Raw genomic sequence first — 14,980 nt, forward strand, 5'->3', positions numbered from 1 at the left:
AAAAAAAAAAAAAAAAAAGGTTTGTGGAGAAACAGTTGTTTAAAACTTGGACCTGCTTTTCTAGTGTGTGTAACATGTGTGAATCTAAATCATAATATAAGACTGTTTTCTAAACAAATTTAGTGCAAAGAGAATGAAAACCCTTTGGTATAAAGTGTTTGTGTCTCAACACAAGTGAGGCTGCAATATGTTTATGTGAAAAATGTTTAGATGAAAACATAAATAGGTAAAGTTATTAGGCAAATAATCTTCCAATAAATCATTCTGTCTAATATTATTATCTGGTAATTTCTGACAGCCAGAAATCCTAGCCTTAGTCACGTGTCTTAAAACATGCCTCCTCATTAATAAATACCTGTAACATGGATTTGGGATGTGGTAATTCTTCACCTTGATAGATCTTTATATAAGCCTAAAAAAAAAAAAGAAAAAGATTCATGTTCAAGCAATTCCATTCAATATTTCCTCTAATTCTATGAAATTGCATTCTAAGCTCTTGACATTTCAAAAATATTTTCAGGAACTTATAACTATTTTATCTTTCTCATACTTAAATTCCCTTTTTTCTTAGTTCATGTTGTTTCCTTTTCCCGAAATGCCTTTTTCAAACATCTCTGTCTGCCAATCTGGCCCTTCTTAAAGGCTCAACTCAATGCCACTCCCTTTAAAATGTTCTTAGACCCCTCTGCTGGGAGTAACTGCCCTTTTTCAGTGCCCACAGGAATCTGTACCCTGCTGATGTCATAAGCTTTATGGAACAGACCCTTGTGAGGGTTCTGAATCTCCTACCAAATTGTAAGCACCTCCAGTGTTACATGCAGTAAAAATTCATATTTTAGATAAATAACATGATAGTTATTGCTGACAATCATGAAGGTAAATAAATTGTACAGAACTTATATGACAGCATATTAAATGACAAAGCATGAATTTTAAAAATTGATATTTTAGTCCTTGGAGTATCAGTCCACAATTGGGTTGGTAACTGAAATTCTCCAGGATATATATGGGTTGGTAAAAAGTATTCAGTGCTATCTAAGGTAAACAGGTAAATGCAAATTTAAAATAATTCCACTTCATATTGGCTCTTGGTGCAGAGAGTAAGAAATGCGGAAGTATTTTCTTCAGTAGGAAGGTATCCCCCTGGGGAAAATCTTCAGAATTATGAAGGTAAAATTCAGAATAGATCATGGGCCCTGGGAAACACCTCATTCCCCCAAAAGACTTTTCCAACTCTTACATTCATATTTCAAAATACAGTTCCCTCAATATAAAAGGGGACAATAAAGTTACCTTTATGTGGTTTCCTCAAAAGAATAATTTCAGAAAGTAAGCTTTCTGAAAGGTTTTGAAGAAGCTTTTTAAAAGGGATTTTAAAAATCCTTTTTATAGATTCCTCGTACCTTTGCTATAATATTATAGGGTCCATAATTTTTGTTTATAGGAATTACGATCCAATATAGGTCAAATCTAAGTGCTCACAAAGGCTCTAGAAATGAGAGTGATACCTTGAAGTACTCCACCAGACCCCGACAGGTGATTTTATTCCCATTGATCTCTTTAATATCTAGGCTCTCAGGACTAAGTAGCCAAGGAATCAGTATTTTCAAGTTTTTGATGAATTCATCATCTATTTCTACAAATAAAAGCAAATCCATTATTATTTTTGGAAACCTTCCCAGTCTTCCATGCCACAGAATAAAACATCCTTTGATCTCCCCCATTTGCTCCCCAGTGATAATGCCATCACGCACTTCCCCATCACTTAAGCAACGGCTGAAACCTGCTCTTCTCACAGTGAATGATTCTCCTTGCCCAAATTTCCACTCCCGTTTCATATGTATCTTGTCTTCCACCTATAAATTAGCTTTCTTGATATTATAAGTTAGCTTGCTTGGTTTTACATGTATGCTTTGTATGTAACCCATTCATATAACCAGTTGAAGGTTTTTTTGTTTTGTTTTGCTTTTTTGTTTTGTTTTGTTTTGTTTTTGAAATGGAATCTTGCTCTGTCCCCCAGGCTGGAGTGCAGTGGTGCCATCTTGGCTCACTGCAACCTCCACCTCCTGGGTTCAAGCGATTCTCCTGCCTTAGCCTCCTGAGTAGCTGGGACTACAGGTGCACACCACTATGCCCAGCTAATTTTTGTATTTTTAGTAGAGGTGGGGTTTCACCATGTTGGCCATGATGGTCTTGATCTCTTGCCCTCATGATCCGCCCGCCTCGGCCTCCCAAAGTGCTGGGATTACAGGCATGAGCCACCACGCCCAGCCATAACCAGTTCATGTTTTAAGTCTTGTTTGTGGTTTTATATACATAGGCTCATAAATGGGGAAGAGACCAGATTTTTACTGGCTTATTATAATGCATTCCCTCCAGAAAATGTATCCAAAAATTGCTCCATGCATAGCGAGCCTATCTTCTAAGAATTGTACAAAACTGGGTAAGCTGTGGTAACTGGACTGCAGAGTTCAAAAAGATAGTGATAATGATGCTACCTCTAGTGGTGGAACTCAGCAACACAAAATAAAACAGCAAGAAAAGGCCACTTAAGAAGATGAGAGGTAGTATGCATTATGTAGCTGTCATGTTTGATATAATTGATTACACATAACCCAAGCTGTAGCAGTAGGTTAAAGCTTAACATTACAAACTTAGTAAAGTAATATAGAAAACAGATCACCAGAGAAGTCTTCTGAACACAGGGATAATTTCTTAAGTTGTTATTTCAAATATATGGAAAAATTGGGCCGGGTGGAGTGGCTCCCGCCTGTAATCCCAGCACTTTGGGAGGCCGAGGCAGGTGGATCATTTGAGGTCAGGAGTTCAAGACCAGCCTAGCCAACGTGGTGAAATCCTGTCTCTATTAAAATATAAAAATTAGCTGTACATGGCTGGGCGCAGTGGCTCGCGCCTATAATCCCAGCACTTTGGAAGGCTGAGGCAGGTGGATCATGAGGTCAGGAGATCGAGACCATCCTGGCTAACATGGTGAAACCCCACCTCTACTAAAAATACAAAACAAAACAAAAAAAAACTTAGCCAGGCATGGGGGCACATGCCTATAGTCCCAGCTACTCTGGAGGCTGAGGCAGGAGAATCGCTTGAACCCGGAGGTGGAGGTTGCAGTGAGCTGAGATTGTGCCACTGCACTCCAGCCTGTGTGACAGAGCAAGACCCTGTCTCCAAAAAAAAAAAAAAAAAAACATACATACATACACACACACACACACACACACATATATATGGAAAAATACACATACTATGTAAAAAAGCATGATCTGTCCAGTGACTTGCTTGGTTCCTAAGTATATTCAGTAACTGCCTGTAATTTTTAAAAATCTAGATTTTAGCAGAGTTACTGAGTTTTCAGGCTTTGGGGCTGGTGATTTTGAAGGCCTTAAAGATTCAAACCTTAAGACTGTGTTTGCATTTTCCCTGTTGTTACAACCCCAATGTTGTAACATTGGGGCTACACTGAAATACTATTTGATGTTAGAATTTGTTTACTTGTTTTATGACACACACAAGCATGATGCTGGATATCTTTCAAAGTTATTTTGCTTCATGTTTTGTGCCACTTTGAAATTCTAGTGACCATGATTTATGGGTACTTGTAGTGGAGTTTATTCAAACTTACTTTGTTGGTTGCATTGTACCAATTTTCACTGATAATTTTACTTTATACTATATATAGATTTATTATTGCGGTTTGCTTTTTAGTTACCAGTATTCACTGGAATACAATACTGATATTTGTATTTATGTTACCACATTCCTGTTTTGTGTTTTATTGCCTGCCATGTATCTGTATTCACTGATACTAACAGGTTTCTTTTTTGCTATATGATCTTATGTTTTTTCATCTTTAGTAGAGTATTACTATACATCTAGAATGTATGAATTCTTGAGTTTCTGAATAAAACAAAGTTTTCTTCTTATAAAACCACTTTAAAATCACTTTCAAAACATGTATATAAATTTCTGCCCCCAAACATTCCTTATACAATTGGAATGGAATAAGATACGACTGTGTGTTAATGCACCAGCAAGTATGGTAATTAATTATCATTGAAGTAACCAGCATCTAACCACACATTTGGATTAAAAAATGTGTCTGAAGATGGCAGTAGCCATCTTTGTTCTCACTGGAACCAATGCTAGATATTCCAATTTTGGATTCAGAAGATAAGAACAATATATTCATAACATACATAGGTAGTGAGCTCTTGCTAATGTTAGTTGAACACCGTAAATACATGACCCAGAAAATCTGCAAACCAGTTCAAATTGATTTGCAGAGGTGTATTAATAAGCTTTGGCATTGCAAGTGTTCAATTAATATATATGAATAGCTGATTCAGAATTATGTTCAGTAAGTTTCTTTGGTAATTTCTTCCACAAGGGTAAAATCTTCCAAGGACTTTAGTGGCTTGGTCAAAGTGGTGGTTATCTGCCACAATAATTGAGAATATGATGCATGCTTTGTAAGAACTCCACAGGGCAGATGCACTAGTATAGTATTGCTGTATAAATTAACAAAGGAAGCTATTTTCTCGGGATTTCCTGATTCTGATAAGTGATTAGAAACACGCATTTGACTATGCATTCTCAAATCTAACTGCAGCTGCTAAGGAAGCAGCTCCACATCTTATAATGTGGCTATCTGCCCATTCTACATATGGTACTATAATGCAGAGCAACCTCAAAAAAAAAAAAAGGATAACTCCTTGTTATTTAAAAAATTGTATTTGCAATGCTAGGGTAGGTATTCAGTAAGTACCCAATAAGAGCTGACTGAATGTTGCATAAATGAATGTGATTAAGTGCCTTTAATCTTCTTCATTTCCTTTTGGGAAGCTCTTAAATTAATAGTAGTTAAATTTAATCATAGTATTATCAGTTTTTAATAACACTAGACATAGGTAAGATAATAATAATTGCAATACTTTGAGCAACCATGAACAAATAGTTATTATAACAATGATTACTATTGATAATGAGCTAGAAAGTTATTTCTGTGTGTGAAAGAGTATATGAGAAACTATTATCAAAGAACAACTTTTGCATAATTGTTAATTCAGAGACTTTTCTTCACCAGAGGCAACCACTGAGATGCCAGTCCTCTGGAGAACATCATGGTCAGCTGACAAGACATCCTGGATAGAAATCACACCAACCTGTAAGATTCAGGGTGGGACAGAAAACTAATATAGATAGCAGACTTTCAAAACTGCCCAAAGAAACACAGAGGCAAAGTACATTTCTGCCCACAAGATGGCTTATAGCAGCAGTCTTGTAAGATATAAAAGTCTCATTAAAATGGAACTTTTATGGAAATTGAAGCTACCTTTCACTTCTCTTTTTCCTAGGTGAGCCACTTTGGTAAACTCATAACTTATAGTTAGCTATAAACCAATTGTGTAGGTCAATATATGCATAGAAGTGAATAAAATTTGATGGAGAACAAATGTCTTAAAAAATGGGATTCTGGCCAAGCATAGTGGCTCCTGTAATTCATCACTTGAGGCCAGGAGTTCAAGACCAGCCTGGGCAACATAGTGAAACCCCCATCTCTGCAAAATAAATAAATAAATAAATAACCGGGCATGCTGGCACACTCCTGTAGTCCTATTTGGGAGGCTGAAGGAGGAGGATTGCGTGAGCTCAATAGTTCAAGGCTGCAGTGAGTTATGATCGCACCACTGCACTCCAGCCTGAGAGACAGAGTGAGACCCTGTCTCTAAAAAAAAAATAAGTGGCTGAGTGCAATGGCTCACGCCTGTAATCCCAACACTTTGGGAGGTCAAGATAGGAGAACTGATTGAGCCCAGAAGTTTGAGACCAGCCCTGGAAGCACAGCAAGACCTCATCTCTACAAAAAATTGAAAAAATAAATTAGCTGCACATGGTGGTGTGTGCCTTTAGTCCTAGCTACTTGGGAGGCTGAGGCAAAACGATGGCTGGAGCCCAGGAGTTCAAGGTTGCAGTGAGCTAGGATTGCACCACTGCACTCCAGCCTGGGCCACAGAGTGAGACCCTGTCTCTAAAAATAAAAAATACAAATAACAAGTAGGATTTTGCATTTGCATGATTTGTCTTAAACTCTCTCCCTGAGCTCTTTCATTGCAAAAAGTATCAGTTATTCCAAGAGCTGTAGCTATATACTGCAGTAATGGAACAAGCCACAGTAATTTTTAGTTCCAATAAAGGACTGTTGTTGAAGGCGCACCCCTCCTCTGCCTGTTTATGTCTCCCAACTCCAGAGGAGAAAGAGAAGCTTTCTCTTTATGTAAGAAGCCTTTCTTTATGTAATTTATTCAAAACACATTAAAGCCATTAGGTAATTGCACAATACTGAGATCTGTGCATCCACTAGTGGGTTGGAATTCATAAATGTGACAGTGAAATTATAGAAGCCTGTCATCCATATGTACCATATGCTTACTGCTATCTAGTCTGTTCTATAAAAGTAAGACACAATGTGTATAAGCGCCATGCTGATGAATGATTGAGAAATTTGGTATTGTATTTATGGTACTAACTACTAAAGTTAAATATAAGGTATCTGAGAGTCAATGTCATGGGTGCAAGGACAAAAATAATTCATTTGCTTTTCAAATCTGCCAGTTTCATAAAACTGCATACAAGTTATATTGTCCTTTCTTTAAAGTAATTTTAAATCCCTCTGACAACAATTGTGCTGAAAAGCTTGTAACGTCACTGTCTCACTCCTGGCACGATGCACAAAGGCCACAGTAAATTAAACAAATGTCTGAATTCAGTGGTATATTCCACACCATGCTTTCAAGTTAAAAAGTCATGTCTTTGAACTATGTCGTATTAACTACAAAGCATATGTCTACAGCCCTGATGGATATCTTTTGGGAAAGATTAACTTCCATTTTCCCAGACTCCTACCTCCCCTCCCACTCTTGTTTGTTTGTTTGTTTAACAAGTCAAGCTGCTTTGGAATCATGTAACAATCAGTCCTCTATTAAAGACATAATTACATCCTATAAGTATACACTATTTGAAAAACACTCTAGTTTTTTTTTTTTTTTAAGAAACTGGTCCTCTTCCACACAAGATTCCATTTTTAGTGAAGTTTTTAATAATTTATAATTAAATTATTTAGGAGCAGTTTTAAAGAGCATTTCTCTCAATCTCTAATTATATAACTTAATACAGAATCCCAATACTATAGACATCTGTTTTCCTTTTTCGTGTAGGTAAGGAAAATGAAGCATAAAAACATGAAGGAGCACTTCTCAGTGCACAGAGATGAGAAGGTGACAGTTACTGCCTTCTAGGTGAACTCAGGATCTCGCCTATTTTTGCAGGCAGTGTATATATTCAGCGCCCACAGAATCCCACAGTTCACCAAGGAGGAGCACCAGCCCAGGATGCCCTATTCTCCTGACAATTTCTAATCATCAGCCTCCTATCAGTAGATAAACTAAACTATCAGCCATAAGCCCAGTAAATAAAATGACATTTTTATAATCAGACTAAGTGATGCAAACATATTCACCAATAGACACAAACCTTTCAATTTTCCATCAAAGTTTGGATTGGTGGCGACTTTTAAGCCAGGATGAGGTAGCAGAAAACAGGAAATGTTGGTGAAACAGGAATGGATGTGTTTTCTGACATTCTGTAGTTCTTCATGCTGGTTCCCTGAGACCTGCAGTAAATCATTCTGAAGTTTAAACTACTTTCATCATAAATTTTGCAAAGGAATTCTGTGGCATCTTATATTTGCTGTGTCTTTTTGGTCCCACAATGATAAAAATGACACGACAGGGCTGCTACTAAAGAAAGAAGAAAGTTTTGGGTGGGTTTGCCATACACAGTCATGTCTAAGTACAGAAAACACATGGCATAGTTATAATTAACAAGTGTCTACCCTTATACTAACTCAAATGGGCCTTCCCATTTTTAATACAAATTAATAGGGTTTTTACTCTGGCTAGTTTCTACAAATTCAAATTTTAATTCAAAGCACTCATAGGAACCACAAAGAGAAAGTAAGATATTTCTATTTTCTTTTTAGTAGATATTCAAGACAGCCTCCTATCACCTGGTAAGTGTACATTTAAATTCTAGAATGGAATCTGAATAGTTAGGTGTTTACTTACAAGCTAAATCACCCTCACCTCCCACCTTATGTAAATACATATTTGATAGTTTTTAATATAGACAAACTATTATGACTGTAAACCTAATAGGTTCAGAGATCTGAATTTTCAAGGAACATTTTTGCAAATTTTGATCTTTCTCCCTGATTTCCCAGTAGGCACTTTTGGTGATATCTGCCCAGTGTAACAATTTGTACAGTATTGAACTGGCACAACACAGAAAGTGGAAGGCCTTCTAATTTTACATTCTGTGTTCTAAGATTGACTCCAGGGATTTGAAAATTAGATATATGTTACATTGGCTTTAAAACCTCTACTAAAACCTGAATCTTGATATTTGCACTCAGTCTTGAAGTGACTTAATTCTTCAAAGTAAAAGTTTTATCTTTAGGAGTAAATTCTTGTTTTATAGATATATACAAAGAATTCTTTACCTGTGTCATTAATATCGATAACAAATGAGATTGTGGCTACTGAGTATCTATTCACCAAATGATCCAACAAAAATAATTCTAGATTATTATCAGTGAAATTTCATGCACCTAAATATCTAACAAACCTTGAGGCGTTTTTCCAAGAATTTGGCGCCACCATCAGCTCCATATGAAAATTCGTATGGGAAACTCCAGTCTCGAACAAGAAATATCAGACTCTAAAAAATGATAAGAAAGGATAGATATGAGGACTTTAAGGTGCCTCCCTTTGCTTTTTACAGAAATCAATTATAATATCATTGTCATTTGAATATCGTTCTTTCCCACATTGCTGAATTAAAAATCAAACATAAAACCTTTGAAAGTGTCTAGGCAGTCTCTCCCCTATGAGATCATCCTACCTATTTCCATTAAGTGTGAACAGAAAGCTGCCTACAAAATGTCAGCATGAAAGCACCCCACTGAGAGACGACAGAGATGACTCCCAAACTGCCTGAATGGAGCTATGTCACTATAATCAGATTTTGTGTAGAATATGTTCCTAAGAATCGTCCTTTCTGATGGCTATGGCTGAATATAGGCATAAGATATGAGATCAGCTTTTCTTTTATAAAGAAATTGTTTTAATGTTTTTATAGAAATGATATGTATGTATGCTCATCATAAGAAGTTCAAACTAGATAGCAAAGTCCAGAGAGAAAATTTAAAAATGCACCCCAGGCCGGGCACAGTGGCTTACGCCTGTAATCCCAGCACTTTGGGAGGCCGAGGTGGGCGGATCACGAGGTCAGGAGATCGAGACCATCCTGGCTAACACTGTGAAACCCCGTCTCTACTAAAAATACAAAAAATTAGCTGGGCGTGGTGGCGGGCGCCTGTAGTCCCAGCTACTCGGGAGGCTGAGGCAGGAGAATGGCGTGAACCTGGGAGGCGGAGCTTGCAGTGAGCCAAGATCGTGCCACTGCACTCCAGCCTGGGCCACAGAGCGAGACTCCGTCTCATAAAAAAAAATGCACCCCAAATCCCATCTCCTGGATTTAATATTAATTAACACTTGGTGAACATCATCCAGTCATCTCCCTAGGTACATACACAAATGGAGGAGGGCTAAAAGGAAGAAAAAGGAGAAAAACAGATTTATAAAATGTGGAACTGTTTTGTATGTGGCATTTTAAATAAAAAGTATTAAAATGCACTTGAAATTAACTGGCTAAAAGGAAGACAAGATGACATTTAAAATACTGCTGAATTTCAAGTAAATGATTTTTTACCATTAGAAGTTCTAATAAATTCACTCGAAGTTAAGAACAAAGATTTTGGAAAACATTGAGCTGGGAGTCATGTGTTTAACTTTTTATACCTTTGATTGGAATATAGTTCACATACAGAAAACTGCACATTACGTATATAACTTAATGAATTTTCACAAACTGAACACATTGTGTAACTAGCACCTAGATCAAGAAACAGAGAATATCCAGCACTCCACAAGCCCCTGCTCCTGCCACCCTCCAGTCATGACCCCTTGCTCAAGGGTAACCACGGCCCTGACTTTTAACAGCATCAGTTCGTTTTGCTTGTTTTTATAATTTCCGTTAAGTGAAATCATACATGATACATGACATATTCTTTTGGTCTAGCTTCTGTCACTCAACATTATATTTGTGAGATTATATTATTGCATAATTGTTTATCATGCATAGTCATTACTGCACAATTTCCAATTATGTGAATAATTATTAATTCATTCTGTAGATGGGCATTTCAGTGTCTCTAGTTCTTGACTGGCATGAATAGTGCTGCTACGAACATTCATGTGTCTTCTGGTCTTCTTTCTGTGTCTTCTTTCTTTTGCATTTATAACTAAAGCAGAATTACTGGGTAGAGAGTGTGCACATGTTCAGGATTGGCTGACATTGTCCCGTTTTCCAAATTACCAATTTATAACCTTACCAGCAGTCTTAGAGGGTTCCTGATGCTACACGTTGTCCTCACCAATGCTTGATATTCTCTGTCTTTTTAATTTTAAACATTCTGGAGGGTGTGGTTTAGTAGCCTAACCCATTGTGTTCAATATGCATTTCCCTGATGATTAATGAAATTAAGCACATTGTCCTATGTTTGTTGGCCCTTTGTGTTTATTCTCTTTTGTGAAGAGGCTGATCAGGTCTTTTGTCTTTACTGATTTGTTTGGAGTCATGCTTTTTAAATATATGTTTCACCTTTAACTCCCTGCCATGAGAAAATCAGCATTCTCAGATTTCCTGTTACCACTCCTCCCTTCCTTCTACTTTTAACATGTCATAACTTTGAAATAAAACCAAAAGCAGTTTGAGTAAAAATGTTTAAAATATAATAAACATTGAAAGATACTACAAAATGCATATGGAAATTATAAGACAATTTATATATGTACTATTGCTATGTGTTCCCATTATCACCCTGAACTTCCCCTATTATAACACTTCTACTAGAATTTGGTGGACTTCTTTCAATTGTAAGTAATGAAATCCAATTCCAACAAGTTTAAGCAAAAAAGTAGATAATTGGTTCTGCAACTGGAAAGGTCAGTGGTGTAGGTGATTTCAGAAGGATTTGGGACACTTAAATGATATCAAGGCTCTTTCTCTCTCTGAACAGTCCTCTCTACATGATGGCCAAGATGACCACTGAGATCCAGATTCACACCCTGCTAGCTTAGCAACACCAGTGCGAGTCAGTTTTTCATGACAGCAATCTCAGGAAATTTCCAGGAATGGGCCCAATTTGATCATATAATCCCAGTCCAGAAATAATCACTATGGTTAGAGGGATGGGATGGTCTGAATTGTCACCTCTATGTAAGGGGTGAATGTCATCAGGTTCACCTGAACTAAAGGGAATTGGAAAGAGAAGTTCTATTGCTAGAAGGGGAACTAGACAGAAAAAGAAATAGGTAACTCCAAACCATAATGTTATGGTGCATTATTTATAGACTGTAAGCCTTCTGGAGGCAAACATTGAATCTCTTTCTTGCTCATTATAGTATCCTTAACACCTAGTACAGTGCTTGGCACAGAATCAGTGCTCAGTACAGATCTGTTGAATAAATCATTTTCTCATTTTTTAATTATCAATTTCACAATATCAGGGTTTAAAATGTTTACACTCTGCTCTATACTCACAATATTCAAAGTTGTTTGGCTTCAGTGTTATATTTAATTGGATTCACTGAATCAAAAATCCTTTCACTGTCAACTTCTCCATATCTGAGCTCTTATTTTTAATAAAATAAAAGTGGGCCAAATTTTGCCATGTGGCTTTCCAAGAAGTAGTATTAGGATTGCTGTATTTCCTGAGTACTCACATTTTTGAGAATATCTTCTGTTGCTTTCATGGTTAATGAACAACTGGCAGGATATAAAAATTATTGGGGTGACTCTTTCAAAACTTTGTCAATTATCATTCATCTTTTTCCATGAATATTGCTATGGAAAACTCTGTGTGGATCCTTTGTTGTTAAAAGTTCAATAACTTGGCCGGGCGCGGTTGCTCAAGCCTGTAATCCCAGCACTTTGGGAGGCCGAGACGGGTGGATCACGAGGTCAGGAGATCGAGACCATCCTGGCTAACCCGGTGAAACCCCGTCTCTACTAAAAAATAAAATACAAAAAATTAGCCGGGCAAGGTGGTGGGCGCCTGTAGTCCCAGCTACTCGGGAGGCTGAGGCAGGAGAATGGCGTAAACCCGGGAGGCGGAGCTTGCAGTGAGCTGAGATCCGGCCACTGCACTCCAGCCTGGGCGACAGAGCGAGACTCCGTCTCAAAAAAAAAAAAAAAAAAAAAGTTCAATAACTTTACTAAGTATATTCTCATATTGACTGGAATGTATCAGTTTTCCTTAGGGAAATAGTAGGAAGATTCAAGTTTCATTCGAGAAAAGTTTTCCTCTATGATCTCTTTAAATATTTTTCCTCTATTACATTTATTGTTTTCTCATTTGTTTCATTTTCTTCTTCAGGGGCTCCCATTATGCATATGTGGTAGAGAGGCAGGTGGGAATCCAGGTTTTATGGGGCCTGAAGCTTACATAATCTGTGGGGCAGTGTGGGGCAGAGGAAAGCCTCTGTGAGAAAAAGAATGGAGAATTAGGCTTGAAAGTGAATATTTATTTAGAATGACGAATATAAATTACAAATTCAAAAAACTGGCAAGTATCACAAAAAAAAAATCCAGAAAAATAACTAACATAACTTTATAACAGTTTTATTATCCCCAAAGTTGTTCCAAGTTCATTTCCTGCCTTAGACCTAGAATTGGGCATTTCTCTAAGAAGCACTGGTTTCTTTTAGTGAAATATGGTATTTCAAGATTGTAATGCTCAAAGTGCTGCTGCATTGGTCAGTGTTTCTAGACCTTTTCAGTGGGTAGAGCTAGGATAAAATTGTGTGTGTGTTTGTGAAAAAATATCTCATAAATTCATACTGACACTCCCAATTCAAATTCAGGACTATAGAGTTTCCACTGAATGTCTATATTATATCCAGATCTCCTTATCCAATAATCTTGAATCAAGAGTCTTGATTCTTAATGCATCAGGGATGGCTGAATTATGATATCCCATAATTACTCATTTTTTCAATGCTATAATGCATACCCAACAGTCGCAGAGTAGCAGTACCAATACCACCATCAACTACTAGGAATACTTAATGAAAGTTCTTTTTTTTTTTTAATTTGGCACATGCTCTCCTCATTCTCCTACTTTTTAGTTTATCTATTCATTTATTTATTTGAAGAAAATAGACATTACATATGATGTTCTCTCCCTTTTGTCCCTCGTTTAGTCTAAGTTCCACAAACAAATACACATTTAATGATCACTCCTAGTCCTTATGTCATCTTTGCTGATCTGAAATTCATTCTTTAGTAGATTTTGCATTAAGGGTCATGGGAACAATATTCCTTGGAATTTTACATGTTGATAATAGTTGTGGCCCTTTATACCTGAAAGTCAATTTTGCTGGACATAAAATCCTTGAATCACATCTTTTTTCCTTAAACAGGGTCACTTCTAAGTGGTGTGTGATTATGGATCTTTCTTGTTTCCATCAGATGGAGCCTCTCCTCCCTCTTATTTTGTTTTGTAGATTCTTTTGGGGGAGAGGAGGGATTCTTGTAGCGAAAAGAATTAAAAATACCCACATCCACCCTCTTTAAGTAGCCTGCTAACTTTAAATAGATGTCCATTTTTTGCCACAATTTTTGTCAAAATATAATAATTTGTATTTTGAATATTTCTTCCTAAAACATGTATTTTGGAAATAGATTTAGCTGGGAAGTAACTTTTGCAAAATAGAGGTTCATGAACCAGGATAAATGAAACCAAGTATGTGGATTTGGCAGTATTTTGCATTTTTCTTGGGAGCTTTTAATCTTTCTTTTTCACTCGGCATCTTCCCAATTCAAAATAATGAGGACCATGTGTGGTATAGAAGCAAATATAAAGTTTCATTTTTTTAAATTAGCAATATATAAAGTAATCATGAAATTAATGGCAATGTTTCAACTCCTAGGTTTCCTGCCTGATGTTCTCATCCAGTGATGTGCTGATAAACTGGCTCTCTGATAAAAAGAAAAACGAAAGCCTTGATTTGTAGCATTTGCCAATTTCTGTGGTGTAAATATACCCATCATAGCTGATTCCAAGCTATTAAAAGTTTAATAACTGGTTTATATAATTCCTGTATATTTAATAATTGGTTCTCATGAATGGGGATGAGCATGCCTACTATCCCCCATCCCTTCCTAGATAATTTATATGCTTTCCATTCATCATGTATGGATTTCTATGAAATTCAGTCTGTATGTCAAAATCTATCAGTTTTTTCTACACTGCAGAATCTTAATTTGCTCATGTATGCATATAAGTAGAGATAAAAACTAAGAATACAAATTAGCCTAATTTGCTCAGATAAAAATATATGAAGCCACAAATACTTTTTAAAATTAAATTCAGTCAGGCAACTGGGTCAAGTGATGGACCTATACTATACTTAGCTTACAAAGGAAATAATCATCTAACTTTTTAAAATCATGATTAATTTTATTAGCTTCCCTCTGGAGACTATATCTTTCAGGAAATTATTCAAAAGGAGTATTACAGCATGACTTGGTAACCGTGGAAAACTGAAATAAATCCAAATGCTCAACAATTGAGAAACAGCTATACAAACTATGGTACATTAATATGATAACACATAGCTACTAATAAGTATGTGGAATATATCAACACATGAGTTGATCATGTCAGTATAAAAAGCTTATATGAAATAAATGTTATTTGAAAAATAACAGTAAATTTATGTGCACATCCATTATAAATACATGAAATTATTCCTACACTCACAGAAAAAGACTACATCTT

The 14,980-nt window shown here is 36.5% G+C and overlaps 1 protein-coding gene across 4 annotated transcripts in view; it reads right to left on the reverse strand.

Moving 5' to 3' along the window:
* Positions 1 to 14,980, reverse strand: part of ATL1 (atlastin GTPase 1) — a 100,340-nt gene that overhangs the window by 10,923 nt on the left and 74,437 nt on the right. For all 4 annotated transcript variants that reach the window (XM_011956893.1, XM_011956891.1, XM_011956892.1 and 1 more), the window contains 4 exons: positions 8,701 to 8,793; positions 7,549 to 7,687; positions 1,509 to 1,636; positions 356 to 412 (listed from right to left, as the gene is read on the reverse strand). In XM_011956893.1, coding sequence (XP_011812283.1) covers positions 356 to 412; positions 1,509 to 1,636; positions 7,549 to 7,687; positions 8,701 to 8,793 — 417 coding nt within the window. The remainder of the gene's footprint in view (positions 1 to 355; positions 413 to 1,508; positions 1,637 to 7,548; positions 7,688 to 8,700; positions 8,794 to 14,980) is intronic.

This window comes from Colobus angolensis, unplaced genomic scaffold (genome assembly GCF_000951035.1).
Source record: "Colobus angolensis palliatus isolate OR3802 unplaced genomic scaffold, Cang.pa_1.0 Scaffold428, whole genome shotgun sequence".
NCBI classification, from domain to species: Eukaryota; Metazoa; Chordata; class Mammalia; order Primates; family Cercopithecidae; genus Colobus; species Colobus angolensis.